Source organism: Balaenoptera ricei, chromosome 10 (genome assembly GCF_028023285.1).
Source record: "Balaenoptera ricei isolate mBalRic1 chromosome 10, mBalRic1.hap2, whole genome shotgun sequence".
In the NCBI taxonomy this organism is placed as follows: Eukaryota; Metazoa; Chordata; class Mammalia; order Artiodactyla; family Balaenopteridae; genus Balaenoptera; species Balaenoptera ricei.
In genome coordinates, this window is record NC_082648.1 from 86,297,157 (window position 1) to 86,313,636 (window position 16,480).

At 39.9% G+C, this 16,480-nt stretch overlaps 1 protein-coding gene across 2 annotated transcripts in view; it reads left to right on the forward strand.

The window, feature by feature from the left end:
• The window catches only part of UTP20 (UTP20 small subunit processome component), a 93,195-nt gene extending 77,006 nt beyond the window's left edge, over positions 1 to 16,189 (forward strand). For both annotated transcript variants that reach the window (XM_059936747.1, XM_059936748.1), the window contains exons 46-62: positions 734 to 900; positions 1,595 to 1,736; positions 2,541 to 2,657; positions 3,925 to 4,095; positions 4,330 to 4,461; positions 4,875 to 4,985; positions 6,819 to 6,898; positions 7,332 to 7,401; positions 7,536 to 7,718; positions 8,438 to 8,569; positions 9,048 to 9,180; positions 11,069 to 11,256; positions 11,998 to 12,069; positions 13,593 to 13,856; positions 14,058 to 14,184; positions 15,435 to 15,580; positions 15,861 to 16,189. In XM_059936747.1, the coding sequence (XP_059792730.1) occupies positions 734 to 900; positions 1,595 to 1,736; positions 2,541 to 2,657; positions 3,925 to 4,095; positions 4,330 to 4,461; positions 4,875 to 4,985; positions 6,819 to 6,898; positions 7,332 to 7,401; positions 7,536 to 7,718; positions 8,438 to 8,569; positions 9,048 to 9,180; positions 11,069 to 11,256; positions 11,998 to 12,069; positions 13,593 to 13,856; positions 14,058 to 14,184; positions 15,435 to 15,580; positions 15,861 to 16,016 (2,391 nt within the window). In that variant the 3' untranslated portion in view covers positions 16,017 to 16,189. The remainder of the gene's footprint in view (positions 1 to 733; positions 901 to 1,594; positions 1,737 to 2,540; positions 2,658 to 3,924; positions 4,096 to 4,329; positions 4,462 to 4,874; positions 4,986 to 6,818; positions 6,899 to 7,331; positions 7,402 to 7,535; positions 7,719 to 8,437; positions 8,570 to 9,047; positions 9,181 to 11,068; positions 11,257 to 11,997; positions 12,070 to 13,592; positions 13,857 to 14,057; positions 14,185 to 15,434; positions 15,581 to 15,860) is intronic.
• Positions 16,190 to 16,480: the final 291 nt, after the last annotated feature.

A 16,480-nucleotide genomic window follows, 5' to 3' on the forward strand; every position in this document is an offset into this window, starting at 1 on the left:
GTTCTCTGTGCTAATTCCACATGTTTGGTGCTAGATTAACTCCCTAATTGTTCCTAGAATGCAGTTAGCTTATCTGAGCCTGATCTAAGAATGTTAGATATGTTTTGAGGATGAAAAAGAGTTGACAAAGCACATGTATTTTCTATGTAAATTATCAAGTCCCTCCAAGGTAATCAAAGTTACTAATCCATGTCCTGTGCAGGGGAATAGCTATGACATGCTGAGGGTTGTACTGGGGTTGATGGTGCTGGGGTCCCATTAAGTTCCTCTGATTTGGCCCAATAACTAATACCCAACCCTGAGGCCTGGCCATCACACCACTTCCTTAGCATGGTTTCCTGCGAGTAGTGACTGCATTTTGTTGATGTTGTGTTATTTGTATGTGCTTGCCTATAAACCACCCCATTTAATGCACTTGGAAGGCTGACATCTTCCAAGTGTCACATCCTATCTCCAGCCCTGTGCCCAGACCTCATCAACAAAGAGAGTGCCAAGGAGGCACAAGAAATCCAGCGGCATACACAGCTGGCAGTGGTTATCTCTGGGGCTGAGGTCATGGGTATATTTGACTTTATATGTTATATCTATGTTTGAACTTTTATTAAGAATGTGTTTCTTTTTTAATTAGCAAAAAGCATATTTTAAAAAGTAAATATATAAAAGAGAACTACTATTATAACAAATCAAAATGCAGTTCTGTGTTACCTCAGCATGCATTTATGTCTGCCTTTAGATCCTGCAAAATACCACGAGTTTAAAACTGGCCCGGAAAGTTCATGAAACCTTACGTCGAATCATAGCAGGATTACTTGTAAACCAGGAAATGACGGCAGAATCCATTCTGTTGTTTAGTTACGGTTTGGTCAGCGAAAATCTACCCCTGTTAACAGAGAAGGAAAAGTAAGTTTGAAAAAAAAAACAACTATCCTTTAGGTTCATACTTCTAATAAGCCATTCAGTACTCAATTACTCTTAAGTGGGTTCATTTAATAATTTGCTTTAGTAGGGAAAAAAAGGCATATTTATCTGAGTTGTAAGATGGTACTACATTGTGGTGTTTGGGCTGAGGTCCTTCCAAGTAATACATGTCAACACAAGATTGTTTCTGCTGAATGCGGTAGCTGTGAAGGCAACCAATTATTTTGACATTTACTTAATACCACTTTTGTTTTAGATATTTATTGAATCAAAGTTGGGATAGACTTAAAATATATACTTCTTGTTCTGATCAGAGATTTAGACCTCCAAAGATTTTAAATACCTTATTTGTTAACTTCCTTTGAATTTTGCTTCTGTATTCTGAAAGAGACTCCTTGGCATTTGTTTTCAGAAATCAAAGGAAGGGAGTGTCCCCTTGCTGTTCCTCTTCATTTAAACGTGTTCATACCTCTGACCTCTGTTTTTGGGGTTCTAGAAACTTTGATCAACAACCTAATCATCTCTTCGGTGTCTTGAGGTTAAGGGGGGAAAAAACCCACAGCAAAGAGCACATTATTTGGTACTGGACTCACCGCACCGGAAGGGGCCGTAGTAGCTTCCGGGGATGCAGCATATAGTGTGCTTTCTACTAGTTTTCATTCCACTTGATTGACAGAAATCCAGCAGCCCCTGCACCAGATCCACGTCTACCACCCCAGAGTTGTCTTCTGCTCCCCCCAACTCCAGTTCGAGGTGGGCAGAAAGCTGTCGTGAGCAAGAAAACCAACATGCACATATTTATTGAGTCTGGACTTCGGGTAAGAATTAACCTTAAAGTGAGACTTGCTGCACACAGTGAGTCTGTGCCTTTTAATCCTCTACTGAATCTCCAGTACTGCTCATTTCCGCTGGAAACGCTGGTACTTACTTTGATGATATAGCATTCTCAGAATTAATGATTCTGACCTAATATTCACAGTGCTTTCACTGTTGCTTTGCCCATGAGTGTGCACCTCTGAACTACTCTAAATTTTTTGAAAACACAAATTTGATCGTTTTATTGTATATATTTTTTTAATCCTTCATTGGCTCCCTTTTTTCCCAGGAGACAGCCCTGTCCTTCACTTGGGCCACAAGGGCATAGCCTCATCCTGTACACATGGCTTCCTTTCAGCTCTCTAAAGTCACCCCACTTTTCCCACCCCAGGACCTCACCATCTACTCCTCCCTCTGCCCAGGTCCCCACAGAACTCTCAAAGCACCCTGCATTTATAGTGAATTATTCCCTAGAGTCTGTCATCCTGGCTAAGATCCATGAGGGCGGTGACCCTGCTGATCTTGGTTACTGCCGTGTCCTTCACGCCAAGCCAGTACCTGGAATCAAAGCAGATGCTGAGTAATAACCATTTGGTAAATGAACTTGGAATCTCAGCTGCACAGTGAGCTCCCACCTTCTTCACTTACTGAGACTCTCCCAGGTGGCTCCCCTTTCTTCACACTTTTTATAATTTCAAATAGAAGCATCTTAACATTTCACATTGGTCTCTTAAAATCATTTCACCTTTACCTCACTCATTTGGTCTTAGGGCAACTGATGTGAAGTATCTTTTTAAATCTTCTAGCTGTTGCATCTTAGTCTGAAGACTTCCAAGATCAAGTCTTCAAGTGAACATGTTCTGGAAATGTTGGATCCTTTTATGCCTCTCCTCATAGACTGCCTGGGTTCCATGGACGTGAAGGTGAGCATCTGTTCCTTCACGGGAGCTGTGTTGTGCGGTATACCTAGAATTTGTTTCTAGGCTCGTGCTTCACAAGATGATTGAGTTTTTAAAGAGATTTACAACATCATGAACCACCTCTGTTCTCTGCATTAAATTGCTCCCTTCACAGCAATTTAATAATAATAGATAGCGCTTAACAGTTGTAAAAGCCCTTCATTTGATCCTCACCACAACTTCATGAGGGTGAGTGGTGCTGTCCCCATGGCAGTAATCATCATCTCATCACCATCATCCTTGTTGCGACTGCTCGCTGCTGTGAATCCTCGTAACAACCCATGAAGCATATATTAGTAATGTGTCTCTTTCACAGATGAGAAATCGAGACCTTAGGCTCAGTGACTTGCCCCATATCACAGATCTAGGATGTAAGCCTCAGTCTGTCAGACTCCGAAGCCCACACCTTTCCCACTTTCTCAGATTGCCTATTTTACAGCAAAGGTGCCAAGAGGTTAAATATTTAACATCTCTGTGGTCAAACAGGTAATAAGCTGCAGAGCTGGGTTTTAAGCCCTGGTCTTTTTGACACCTGAGCTCTTTCCTTTATCGTCATCTAATCCAGCCCAGTAAGGCCATCCCAGCAACCACAGTGTAGGGGTCTGTTAGGTAGAGGTGAACCAGCTGATCTAGGTAATCTAGAAGGTTTGGCCTGGAGGCTCAGGGATTCTTTTGTAGTCACTTGGTCCCAACACATTTTTTCATACCTTTGGCACTGCGCTTAACTATATTAAATTATTGGTCATAGTTCCCGTGCTTAATTTCAGCTATCTGCTCCTTAAATGCGGAAGGGCATCCTTTTTATCATCGTATTTCTAACACTCTGTAGAGTGCCTTGTGTACATAATACAAACTTAATAAGAATGGATTAAATTGAAGTACCATTCTAGAAAATTGGAAAGGCATTTATAATGTGTTTTTCAGAAAAAAAAAATGCTAAAATTAGCCAGCCCATCTAATTATTTACCCTTAATAGGTTAAGAATATCAGCACCTTTTCTCACTTGCTTGGGATATACCTTCACTTGCTATGGAGAAGCAGTAAGTTCTACAACAGGGAAGAGGAAGCTTCCCTATTTTCTTACACTTTGAGCACAGTTCTTCCTGAGTGGATGGGCAGAGCGCTTCATTCCTTCAGCTCGGTTGCTCAGAGTCTACACAGCCTTAGGTGCTGGATTGTTGAGTTCGGTCACTTCATCAGTTGATTGGCTTTGTCTGTCTTTGTTTTTCAGGTGATTACAGGTGCTTTACAATGCCTGATCTGGATCTTGAGGTTCCCCCTGCCTTCCACAGAAACAAAAGCGGAACAGCTAATGAAGCACCTTTTCCTTCTGCTGAAGGACTATGCAAAACTCGGGGCTGCCAGGGGCCAGAATTTCCACCTGGTGGTAAATTGTTTCAAGGTGAGGTGTTTTCACTTGCACTTAGAAAAAGCCAGGACCGGGATTAACATCAGAGTTACTTTTCCTCATCATCCTTTGTGGTCGTGGTCAAATTTCTTCCAGATTAATTTGCTAAGGCCAGAGTGTTGGTGTCCTGTGTGAAAAAGCATTGCTGTTGTATCTAGTCCTTATCATTCCACTGTATGCTGATTTGTGGGATGTCCTGGCTGTTAACCTCGCTGTTGTAACTTGCAGTGTGTGACCATACTTGTGAAGAAAGTGAAGTCTTACCAGATAACTGAGAAGCAGCTTCAAGTTCTACTAGCATATGCTGAGGAGGACATTTATGATATTACAAGACAAGCCACTGCATTTGGTCTTCTGAAGGTATGGTGTCCCCAGAATGTTGGATTGTGCAGTGAATGAGCCTCACGTCAGATATTTAGAATAACATGGAACATAGCGTTCTGACTAGCTGTAGATAGTTCTGAAATTAATTTATAAAGATGATTATGATTTGGTTGATTAATTATAAGCTAACTGCTTATTAAAATGTTTGAACATGAGCTCTATATTAAACTTCCAGGGAATTCTGTACAAAGGCATGTAGTCTGCTTGTATGTATCGTAAAATTGACCATTTTAACCATTTTTTAAGTTTATGTTCTTTTTCTTGTGGAGATACTTTCATTATGTTTGAAAACTGCCTGTGACTGCTTTTAACATCAGGCAAGCTTAGTAAACAACAGGCCATCTGCAGTAAAACATGAAATAAGTATGTCTTTTCCTTTTGTATTTTAGGCCATTTTATCAAGAAAGTTGTTGGTTCCAGAAATCGATGATGTCATGCGCAAAGTGTCCAAGCTGGCAATTTCTGCACAAAACGAACCTGTCAGAGTCCAGTGCAGACAGGTTTGTAGAGAGAGCTTATTCCCATGGCAAGGGTTGGGCCCTGCCTTCTCTGTTTGGTTTTTGGGTGGAGAGATGTCAACACTGAATTCTGAAGACTTTGTGTCATACTGTTGTTGCTTTATTCTAAGACTCAGGAGCCCATTCACATACCAAGTGTAAGGCCATTTTTCAGTATAAAGAGCATTTTGAATATAGCCCATATGTGGCATGTTTCAGATGGATGAAGAAATACATTTTCCTTCTGCAGCATGATAACCTGCAGCAAAGATTTCCATCCAGTGGTCCAGACACTGACCACTTAATGTGTATCACTGTGTACCTGGTATTGCTGGAAGAATGGTTAACAAAATTTGTATAGTCCCTGTCTATCCTATAGCAGACATGCGCAAAGCAGAAATCCCACAAGCAGTTATTTAATTACAGACATCCTAAGTGCCAGGAGGAAGAAAGTACTGTCGTATTTCATCACTTACAAGACACACCATTACTTACATACCTCAAAGGAAGGAAAAAAAACTATGACAGTGGTAAGATGGCATCAATTGTAAGACATCCCAATTTCAGATATGTTAAAATGTGGAAAACTGTGCTTCTTAAAATTGACAAAGTATGGAAGAGCATATGATAAGAGCATATGACATGGTGGAGGACCACCCTAGTGTGATAGTGGGGGAAAGCTTTCCTGAGGATTGGCATATAAGCAAAGTCTGGAGGAAGAATAAGGCTGAACCTTGCAGGCTAAGGAAGATAAGCCTTGAAGTGGGTAAGAGCTTAGCTTGTTGAAGGTGAATGACAGGGCAGGGGGCCAGATCAGGCAAGACCTTGTGGTCTTATTAAAGATTTAGGGCTTTGTTCTAAGAATAACAAAGAGCCAGCGAAATCAGTAGACAGAGGAGTGACACTAGCAGATTTGTGTTCGTAAATTTGTCCTGATCTTATGAGTGCATATCAACCCGGGAAATGGAAGGGTCTGAATTGGAAATATGAACTCGGAGTTAAAGGAGGGCTTGGGCTGCGGAGGCCATCTTTAGAAAAAGTTAACTCATTTAGGAAGAAGGAGGGTCAGCTGCTGTTTATTAAGCACTAGCTGCATGCCTAGCATTTTACATACGTGACTTCTATTTGTAACTATCCTTCAAAAGAAACAGTACCACCGTGTTATGGTTGGGGGAAAAACAGGCCTTGGTAAGTTAAATGATGTGCTTAGTTCTCACAGTTTATTAACAAAGGAAGCTGAATAATACAGTAGTTTGCAAGCAGAGCCTTTGGATGCAGATAGGCTAGGCATGGGATTCTGGCAGTGTCACCTGAGCAAGTTGCTTACCTTCTGTGCCAACTCCATTCTCTTCATCTGTAAAATGGGATCATATTACCTGCTTCCTAAGGAAGTAATGAAAACCAACCAAGAAACACTTAACCCAGTGCTTAACACAAAGAAGTTATTTAGTAAATGCAAAAGTTAGTAGTATTATCACTATTATTGTTATTCTTATTTCAGGGGAAATACAGGGTTGAACCACAGTCCATACTCAGTTCAGCACAGCCTCCTATCGCAGCGATGTGCTGCCAGTGTGTGAGCTGAGATTTGGAGCCCTTAACAACCATGCTAATGGTGGGCCGGGACCTGACGCTTGATCAGGCAAGACCTGAGGAAGTGCAGTGGGAGGAGAGAGGAGGGGCACAGTTATTGACTCAAGAGGTGGACTTCACCTAACTGATCACCCTTCTGAAAGGTCTTTGTAGCCTACCAGTGTGTCCCAGAAAGCAGCTTAGGAAAGAGGAATCCTGGAGGGACAGGATCCAAATAATCTCTTGTGCGACTTCTGTTCCTAGGTTTTTCTGAAATACATTCTTGACTATCCCCTGGGTGACAAATTGCGACCAAACTTGGAATTCATGCTCGCTCAACTGAAGTAAGTTGAAGCCATAAACTACACAAGGCAGTGGGGTAGGTTCTTCTCTCCTTTTAATGTGTGGACTGTCTTGCAAAGAACAAAGCCGAAATGTAATGGCACATTCTTTGAGGATGCTATCCTGTGAATCACTGACTTGAGTATCAAGCGTTGGGCATGGCTTCATCGAGCAGTTCTGCAAGCTGCTTTTCAGTTCACTCTGACCATCGATTGCCATTAGAGTCCACTTAGGAGAACAGTAAAAATCTAAAAAAATTACATTTACAACTGCATAGTAGCATGGTAAGTACATGTATTAAAATTGGGAAAATGGAGTTTTTTTCCACATTTTAAGAAATAGACTGGCACCTTGAGACAACATTTTAAATTCTTAAAAATAATTATTGGTAAATTTTAAAGTTACTAACAAGTCCTTCTAATGTTCTTACCCTAGTTATGAACATGAGACCGGGAGAGAGTCCGCCTTGGAAATGATCGCTTATCTCTTTGACACATTCCCTCAGGTACCGTGAACCACAAAGACAAACTCTGTGTTTGTTAACAAGCTGTGGCTCCCGGGAGCCCAGGGTCCTCTGTTTGTAGGACATCTGTGAGAATTCCAGTCTGAGTGTGCTCATAAGTGTCTGTTTTCTTTCAGGGACTGCTCCACGAGAACTGTGGAATGTTCTTTATTCCTCTTTGTCTAATGATGGTGAACGATGACTCTGCCATGTGTAAAAAGATGGCATCCATGGCAATCAAATCCTTACTCAGTAAAATCAGCCTTGAGAAAAAAGATTGGCTCTTCGATATGGTTACCACCTGGTTTGGGGCAAAGAAGGTTAGGGTTGCTTTTAGTCATATTGCAAAGAAAAGTCTGAGCTTTTGGTGTTCATACTTTAAATAGGAATACATATTATACATTGTTGAATTAATTTTTCCCAAATAGCTTTATTGTTTTTACTTGATTATGGTAATAATATATTCTTACAGTAAAATTTCAGAAAATATAAGAAGTTACAGAGAGAAATATCACCTGTATTCCCACTGCAAGGTCGATGTCACCCAGTTACTCTACATGAATGTATTATAATTTACTTAACCAATCCCCATTGATGAATATCTTTGTTTCCAATTTTGCTTATACAATTTATAGGATGTAACTTTTGCCAATAATTATAACCACTTGCTGACTCTACCCTCATCATCACTGGCCCATCTTTGTGGAATATAAACAACACATGTCATAACTTAATATTGGCTTTAACTATTAAAATCAGAATGGGGTCGGGGGGCTGAAACTTCTTCCTTTTTTTTTTTTTAATTTAAAAATGAGAAAAAATGTATTATTCAGTGGATACCACCTTTTTTAATGTTGTTCTGGGTGGTGAAGATTTCTCTATATTTTTCACGTTAGCCACCAAAAATCCACATTCTATTGATTTCTGGTATCATAAAGAACTACTGAGGGCAGAGTCACGCCCACCTTCATTTTACAATTTTGGAAACAGCTTCCCAAGTTGTGCTGATATTGTCTTGTGATGGTTTTATTTTCGGTAGAGCTTAAATAGACAGCTAGCTGCCCTGATCTGTGGCTTGTTTGTGGAAAGTGAAGGAGTCGCTTTTGAGAGAAGACTTGGAACTGTTCTCTGTGTGATTGAAAAGGAAATTGATCCTGAAAACTTTACAAATGTAAGTTATTTGCTAGGGAGTAAAACTCTTGCTTATTTTAATAGTTTTACTTGAGGTGGTATAGCTAATAGATTAAATATTATTTGTGTTCAAAAATTTTTTTATTAATGAAAGCAAGAACTCAGTGTAGTTCTATCTTCTTTTTAAAGTGAAGATTAAAGTAAGTTATCTTCCATAGTATATGACGATCAAGGTTTCTTAAGCCCCCCAGGAGACAGCAATGTCTGGAGACATTTTTGGTTGTCACCACTGGAGGGTAGAGGGATGCTACTGTCATCCAGTGGGTAGAGGCCAGGAGTGTTGCTAACATCCTCCAGTGCACAGGGTAGCCTGCCAAAGCAAAGAATTATTTGACCCAAAATGTCAGCAGTGTTTAGGTTGAGAAACCCTGGTGTAGATGTACATCCTGGAGTAAAAATGTCCATCAAATACTTTGAAATTATTGTCTTAATTGATTTAACATCCCTCCTAATTTTAGATCATGGAAGAGACTGAAGAAAAAGCTGCAGATCGCCTTCTGTTTAGTTTTCTTACACTGATAAGTAAACTCATCAAGGGATGTAATATTATTCAGTTTATCAAGCCCTCTGAGACTCTGAGTAAAATCTGGAGTAAGTATTTCCTCTTTATTTAAATCTAAAAATAAACTCTTTAGAAATATATAATGTCAGGGGAAAAGTACATGAGAAAAAGATTTAAAAGGCCCTTGCAGATTGATTACAGTGAAAATATTTCTTTCTGGGGGAAGAAACAAACAAATAATATATGTATGTATATATGTATCCTCATAAATAATATATTTCATTTATAAATAAGAAAGAATATTAATTATGGAGGAGTAAAAGAAAGGAAAAAATTTCCCAAAGTCCTCCTTGCCACTTGATGATTATTTGTTATACATTTCCATCCAGGCTTCCTTTTGTCAAATAACCATAGGTTTTTTGTTTTGTTTTTTTTTGAGGTTGCATAATTCCATATAAACTTTTATATCCTGTTTATACCTAAGGAGGCATATTATAGTACTATAACATACTTAGTAGATATCCTTTTAAATGGCTATGAATAATCCATCGTGTAAATGTGCCATAATTTACTAAACCGTTTCACTTCTGTGGGAATATTTAAGTTATATATTATTTAAATGAAATAAAATAAAATGAAATAAAATTCATTTCTTTAAATGAAAAATAAGATCCTGGAATTTTTAATTTAATGTTTTAGTTTTGATTAATCAGTAGGAAATAGACATTGCAATGAATGTTTTAAATACCCACTTGTTTTAAGAGAACTCATATGATTTTATGAGAAATAATCCAGTTACTAAGTTACTCTATGGCCTACTCTGGTATGGCTCCACTGAGATAATTACAAAGGTTCATATAGAAAAAAAAGTAAAACCATCTTCATGAAATAAAGCAGCAGAGACTAAAACTCAGATATGAGATGGCTCATTTAGCATTTTAGTCTGTAACCACAAGGCTTTTCTACTGTACTTTCCAAGTGTGGTATATGGAGAATGGCCCTGTAGCATAAGAGTGTGATCTTTTTTTTTTTTTTTTTTTTTTTTAATTTATTTATTTAATTTATTTTTGGCTGTGTTGGGTCTTCGTTTCTGTGCGAGGGCTTTCTCTAGTTGTGGCAAGCGGGGGCCACTCTTCATCGCGGTGCGCGGGCCTCTCACTATCACAGCCTCTCTTGTTGTGGACCACAGGCTCCAGACCTGCAGGCTCAGTAGTTGTGGCTCACGGGCTTAGTTGCTCTGCGACATGTGGGATCTTCCCGGACCAGGGCTCGAACCCGTGTCCCCTGCATTGGCAGGCAGATTCTCAACCACTGCGCCACCAGGGAAGCCAAGAGTGTGATCTTTAACGGCTCATCCTTAAGATAGTTTAAGGGGGCATGTTTAAGAATATGAGCTTTGGGGCCAGATTAAGCTGTGGCCCAGGCTTGGTTCTGCCTGTTACAGCTTGGCACGTTACTTAGCTCCCTCTGGAACTATAAAATGGGAATGACAGTTCCAACCTCACAGAACTGTTGTGACGTCTAAATCAGGTAATATGTGTAACACGTTTAGCCTATGCCTGGCACCTAGAACACCTCAATAAATGATACCTTTCCAGTCAGCTACTTGGAGCCGCTGATTTCAATAGTTATGAGAAAAGAGTATGTACCCATGTACATATTTACCTTAATTTTAGTTTAGAAATTGTAGTTGTTAATGCTACCTTATCTCCTTGAGTCTTTAGCTAGTTCTTATGAAACCGGTCTGTTTTCAGGCTAACTCGGACCTCTCTCGTATCATTTACCACGGTAGAGTTGGTTCTCTAGTTGTTTCCAGTCTCTCCACGTCACTTCTGGGAAGCAGGGACTATTTTGTTCATCTTTGATTCCTAAATCCAAGCACATAATAGATACTCAAGGAACGCCTGAATTAGTCACGCTCACCACCACAGAGTCAGGAAAACCTTGACGTCTGAGGATGCACTTTGGCTCCCTTAGGTCACGTGCACTCTCATCTGAGACATCCACACAACTGGGTGTGGCTCACCGCAGCCCAGATTTTTGGATTGCTCTTTGCCTCTTGCCGACCAGAGGAACTTATCAGAAAACGGAATGTCAAAAAAACTAAAAAGAAACTCTCAGAACCTGTAGCAATCAGCTTCCTAACAAGTGACCTTGACCAAAAGGTAAGTTTTCTCTAAGACTTTTTCCTTCTCTCATCTACATGAGATGTTCATTCTGGTTCCTGTAACTGTCTTGGGGTTGGCCTTGGGATAAACTCTTCCAGTCAACAACTTGATGCACATGTGGATCCACAGGAGTGTTAGTAACTAGAGAGGGGTCACCCTCATGGCCAAGATTTTTCAAAGATAATTTTTAGACCATTGATCTAGTCAGACTTTTGATTTGCTTATTTAGCATATTTATCTTCCATCATATATTTAAGTTCTTTATCAGTACTGGCGAATAAGATACTGTCTGTCCTGCCTCCATACCCTTGTTGATGACTTAATGAGATCAGGTTCCTGAAAATGTTGGGTAGGGACCATGTTTTATCTGTCTCCGATTTCGTAGGGCCTAGCACAACGCCTGGCTTATAGTGGGATCTCCATAAACATTGAATGAGCAGAGAGTGGAAGGGAAGAAAACGGGGGGAAAAGTATTTGAATGTTGTAAAGTTGTCTGCCAGTAATCTAAAGGATTATGATCTATCTCTCCCCATGTCCTTGAGCTAAAATTCTTATGGCAAATAGAAGGGAACATTTACACAGTTTCTGGTCATGAACCCTCCCTCTCCAGATCTACACAGGTGGTCATTCAGAGCAAAATCTCCTACCTTAGTTGTATCATTATAGTTACTTCGAGTTTTTAAAAACAGTCAGAAATACCCTGCACTGTGTCTGCCAATGTCCATTTTCTTTTCACAGATGAAAAGTATCTCCCTAGCCTCTTGCCATCAGTTGCACTCCAAATTCTTGGATCAGTCTCTAGGAGAGCAGGTAAGTATTGTAAGCCTCCCAGTTAAATAGAAGGGACCTATTCTACCAACATTATAGGAATAAGCTCACGTTTGGTTTTTGGTTTGGTTTGGTTTGGTTTTCCCTAGTTAAAGCTTGGGGAATTAAATGAAATATAAACAAACACTTAAATACCTGTTCAATTAGGCACATGTATCTAACTGACTCTGGTGTCCATAGCGGGATTACTCCTGGCTCCGTTTAAAATTCCCAATAAAGATGATGCAGTGGGAGGCTGGCTGTTTATCTTTTTCGTCTTCAGTTTTAACATATCTACTCCACATTGCAACTGAAGCTTTGAAGGACAATGATTTTGGGGGGGGGGGTTTAATTTATTTACTTACTTTTATTTATTTATTTTAGTTTTGGCTGCGTTGGGTCTTAGTTGCTGCGCGTGGGCTTTCTCTAGTTGCGGTGAGCGGGGGCTACTCTTCGTTGCGGTGTGCGGGCTTCTCATTGCGGTGTCTTGTTTTTGTTGCAGAGCATGGGCTCTAGGCGCACGGGCTTCAGTAGTTGTGGCTCGCGGGCTCTAAAGCGCAGGCTCAGTAATTGTGGCTCACGGGCCTAGTTGCTCCGCGGCATGTGGGATCTTCCCGGACCAGGGCTCGAACCCGTGCCCCCTGCCTTGGCAGGCAGATTCTCAACCACTGCGCCACCAGGGAAGCCCGGCATTAACTCTTGATGGCCAGGCTAGCCTTGGACAGTGTGTGGTATTCTGAGTACCACATTTGGGGGAACTTTGGGTACACAGCTCCTCCAGCAGAGTTGCCAGGATGGTGAAGGAAATCAAATTCAAATTGGTTTCCTCCTTCACATAACGGGTGTGAAATACCCACGTCAGAGATTTCATGTATGTTGTAGAGTTAGGACTCAATAAATGGGTCCATTATTATAAGACTGAAAAATCATCCCTGGGCAATTGGACCAGATGGTATATGCGGGAAAGAGGAGCTCAGCGTTTAGGAACTTGGGCTGGAATTCTAAAGACCTTTGAATCCTGACGGACCACTCACTTTGTCTTTGGCTGAGATTTAACAGCTCTGAGCCTTGGTTTTCTCTCCTGATAATAGTACCTAATAGGGATATTTTACAGTTGAATTGGAACGCTGTATACAAGGCAACTAGTCAGTGCTCAGTAAATGGATCAATAAAGGGAAACTGTTATTTTGGTGAAGAATGGATGAAGGAATTTAATGGAATGAGGATCAAAGCTCTCTTGAAAAATGTAAATGGATGGTCCAGAATGAAATTATTTACTCAGTGGAACCTTAAAGAATAGAAGTAGGCCAAATGGATAAAAGTTACATGGAAATAGGTTTGGACACACTGTAAGGTAAACTGAAGAATAATCCAAAAAAAGGCTCGATCATCAGTTTAACAGTGCAATACCCAGTTTTCTGTTTTCTAATTGTAGGATACCTATTTTAGCTTCTGCTTAACTGAGCCATATTTATTTCAAAATCAGAGTCCAATTCTTACCCTTCCCCTCTCCCCCTTTTTTTAAGGTTGTTAAGAATTTGTTGTTTGTAGCCAAAGTCTTATATTTACTGGAACCTGATTCTGGGGATAAGCAAGGTAACATAAAAGAAGACATGGAAGAACAGAAAGTTTTAGGTGATGGCATGGCCAGAGAGGATATAGAAGAACACAAGGCATGTGCAGATGAGAAGGAAAAGCAGAGCAAGCCAGCCACACTGCTCTGGTTGATCCAGAAGTTGTCCCGGATCGCAAAACTGGAAGCTGCTTATTCACCTAGAAACCCCTTAAAGGTGCGATGCATGTGCAAGATGACTGAAAGTAGTCTTTTTTTTTTTTTTTAAGTATTTTAATGGTTTTAGTTATCCTCCTAAGTCCCTAGGAACTTTTGAACCCAGAACTGCAGCAATAACATCTGCCCCCAAATAGACATTGTTTTCTAAATTAACCCTGTGTAGCTGCAAGTATAAAAGAAAAATGATCTGTACTTTCAGAGAACATGCATCTTTAAGTTTCTCGGAGCTGTAGCAATGGATCTTGGAATAGACAAGGTGAAGCCGTACCTCCCAGTGATCATAGCTCCTTTGTTCCGAGAACTGAACAGCACCTATTCGGACCAGGGTAATTCTGTGGCCTCTCTTCTGAATACTTGCATGTTAGGATTCCTGTCTTCTCTCCTGAATGCTTCCTTCGTCCTTTCTGTCCTCCCTCTCTGCCAGAGTTTAAGAAAGAAAACTTGCTTAATTATTAAGCAATTAATAGCAAGCAAATAAGGCATATTTGTGTTATTTTTGACTGTCTTCTCCTATATGCTTTCTTGTGTCTAAGAGTGAATGTTTCTCTCCTAAAAGATGATGTTTTACTCCTGAGCATAGATTAAATATTCAAAGAAAAATAATTTGGGGTGGTTCTAAACCTTATAGTGCTGTGAAAAATAATGAACAAATGTCATTATATTCCCAAAAATTACAAGGCAAAAATATGAGATAGTTTTTAGTTCAAATATTTTAAATTTTCCAATTTTTTTTTCTTACCTGGTACATTTGGTACATTTCCCTCACTGATCCTAAGTTATCTCTTTTGATATTAGGAAAAGTGGGAATTAGGGGTTGGAAAGAGAGGAGGTAAAGTGGATGTTAAGAATTTGAAATAAAACAAAAATGAAGTGAATGTCAAAACAGAAGCTGTTTTAGTCCTGGAGAGAGAGTTTCCTTCTTAGAGGTCAGGTTGACTTTGGTTCTCAGCCAACATTTATTGAGCACCTAATAAGGTTTCAGCGGTGGGAAAGGCCCAGTCCTCATCTTCAAGAAACTTGCAATCTACAGTAGGTGTCATGAGCTTTCCTGAAATTGAATGCAGAAATCCTGGACTATTTGCATTTGGGAGAGAGGAGGCAGGGAAGGGTTGGAGAATATGGTTTTTTGTCAGCTTCTCAAAGGAGTCTTTGATCCAAAAAAAGAGGATACAGCCAGAGCCAAGCCTCTATGACCTGGGAATTAGAGAAACACAATTACCTTTCTTTGCCCCCATCTGCACAGAGCTGAGAGGTTAATAAAGGTAACCCAAAACATTTGTCAAGTTCTCAAATTACTTTAATGTCTTCTGAGCCGGGATTCCCTTGGGAAGTTGCTTCATGGTCTCTGATCTCTTGCTGCATCCTGGATGAGGTGTGGCCCAGAGTGCTGTGTCCAGCACTTCTGCTTCTTCTCCCATCTCAGAAACAGAGAGGCTAGTTTTAGATCAGTGTCTAATGTTGATGTGATAAAAGTGATAAAGCCTCAGGAGTTTAAATTTTGCGTGTTGTTAATTTTGTACATATTCAAATGTGTCCTTTCCTACGTGTTTCTGATTATTATTGTGTGTGTGATTAGATCCTTCGCTGAAGAATCTATCCCAGGAAATCATAGAATTACTGAAGAAGCTGGTTGGGCTCGAGAGCTTCTCCTTAGCCTTTGCCTCTGTACAGAAACAGGCTACTGAGAAAAGGGCACTCCGGAAAAAGAGGAAGGCTTTGGAGGTAGGCCTGCTCTTTGAAAAAATTGGCATGTTCACTAGGCTTAACTATTTTTAACCAGGGGTGTGTGCATGCATGTGTGTCAGACTTACCCAGGGAGGAAAGAGGAATTGGATGTATTTGAGAAGTGGGACTTTATAACTGGGGCTCCAGATTTTCTTTAATGGGCATGTATTGCATTTGTGATGTTTAAGGTGAACAAAATGGTCCATTTCTGCATTTGATTTTTATTGGTTTAACATTTACTTTAAAAGTAGTATAACATTTCTATTCTTTTTTCAAGTTTGTAACTAATCCTGATATCGCTGCCAAGAAAAAGCTGAAGAAACACAAAAATAAAAGTGAAGCAAAGAAGAGAAAGATCGAGTTCCTGCGTCCAGGCTATAAGGCCAAGAGACAAAAGAGCCACAGCTTGAAAGATTTAGCAATGGTGGAGTAAAGTGCTCCCTGTGCTAATACAGTGTCCCAACTTACCCCGAAACATGAACTTTCTAGTGTATCTGCTGGTCCAAAATCATAGGTTTTATTATTTAATTTAAACTTTGGCATAGGTTGTATATTATACAGTTTAATATAATTCGTGCTTATTTTTAATTAAAATATTTCATACTACTACTGTATCTTCACTGTCTAAAAAGCATTTGACACTAGTGATAAAGAGCTTAAAATGTATTTTTCTTTTTAAAAATACAGATTAAAATAGCAAGACAACATGTAGAAGTTAGGAATAAATCAAACAAATGATTTGCAATACCTTTATGGAGGAAATTATAAAACTTTATCAAAAGGCATTAAGAAAGATCTGCACAAATGGAGAAGTATAACCATGTTCATGAGTAGGAAGATTCAGTATCATAAGTTGCTAGTTCATCCCCAGTTGGATCCCACTGGGTAAATGCATAT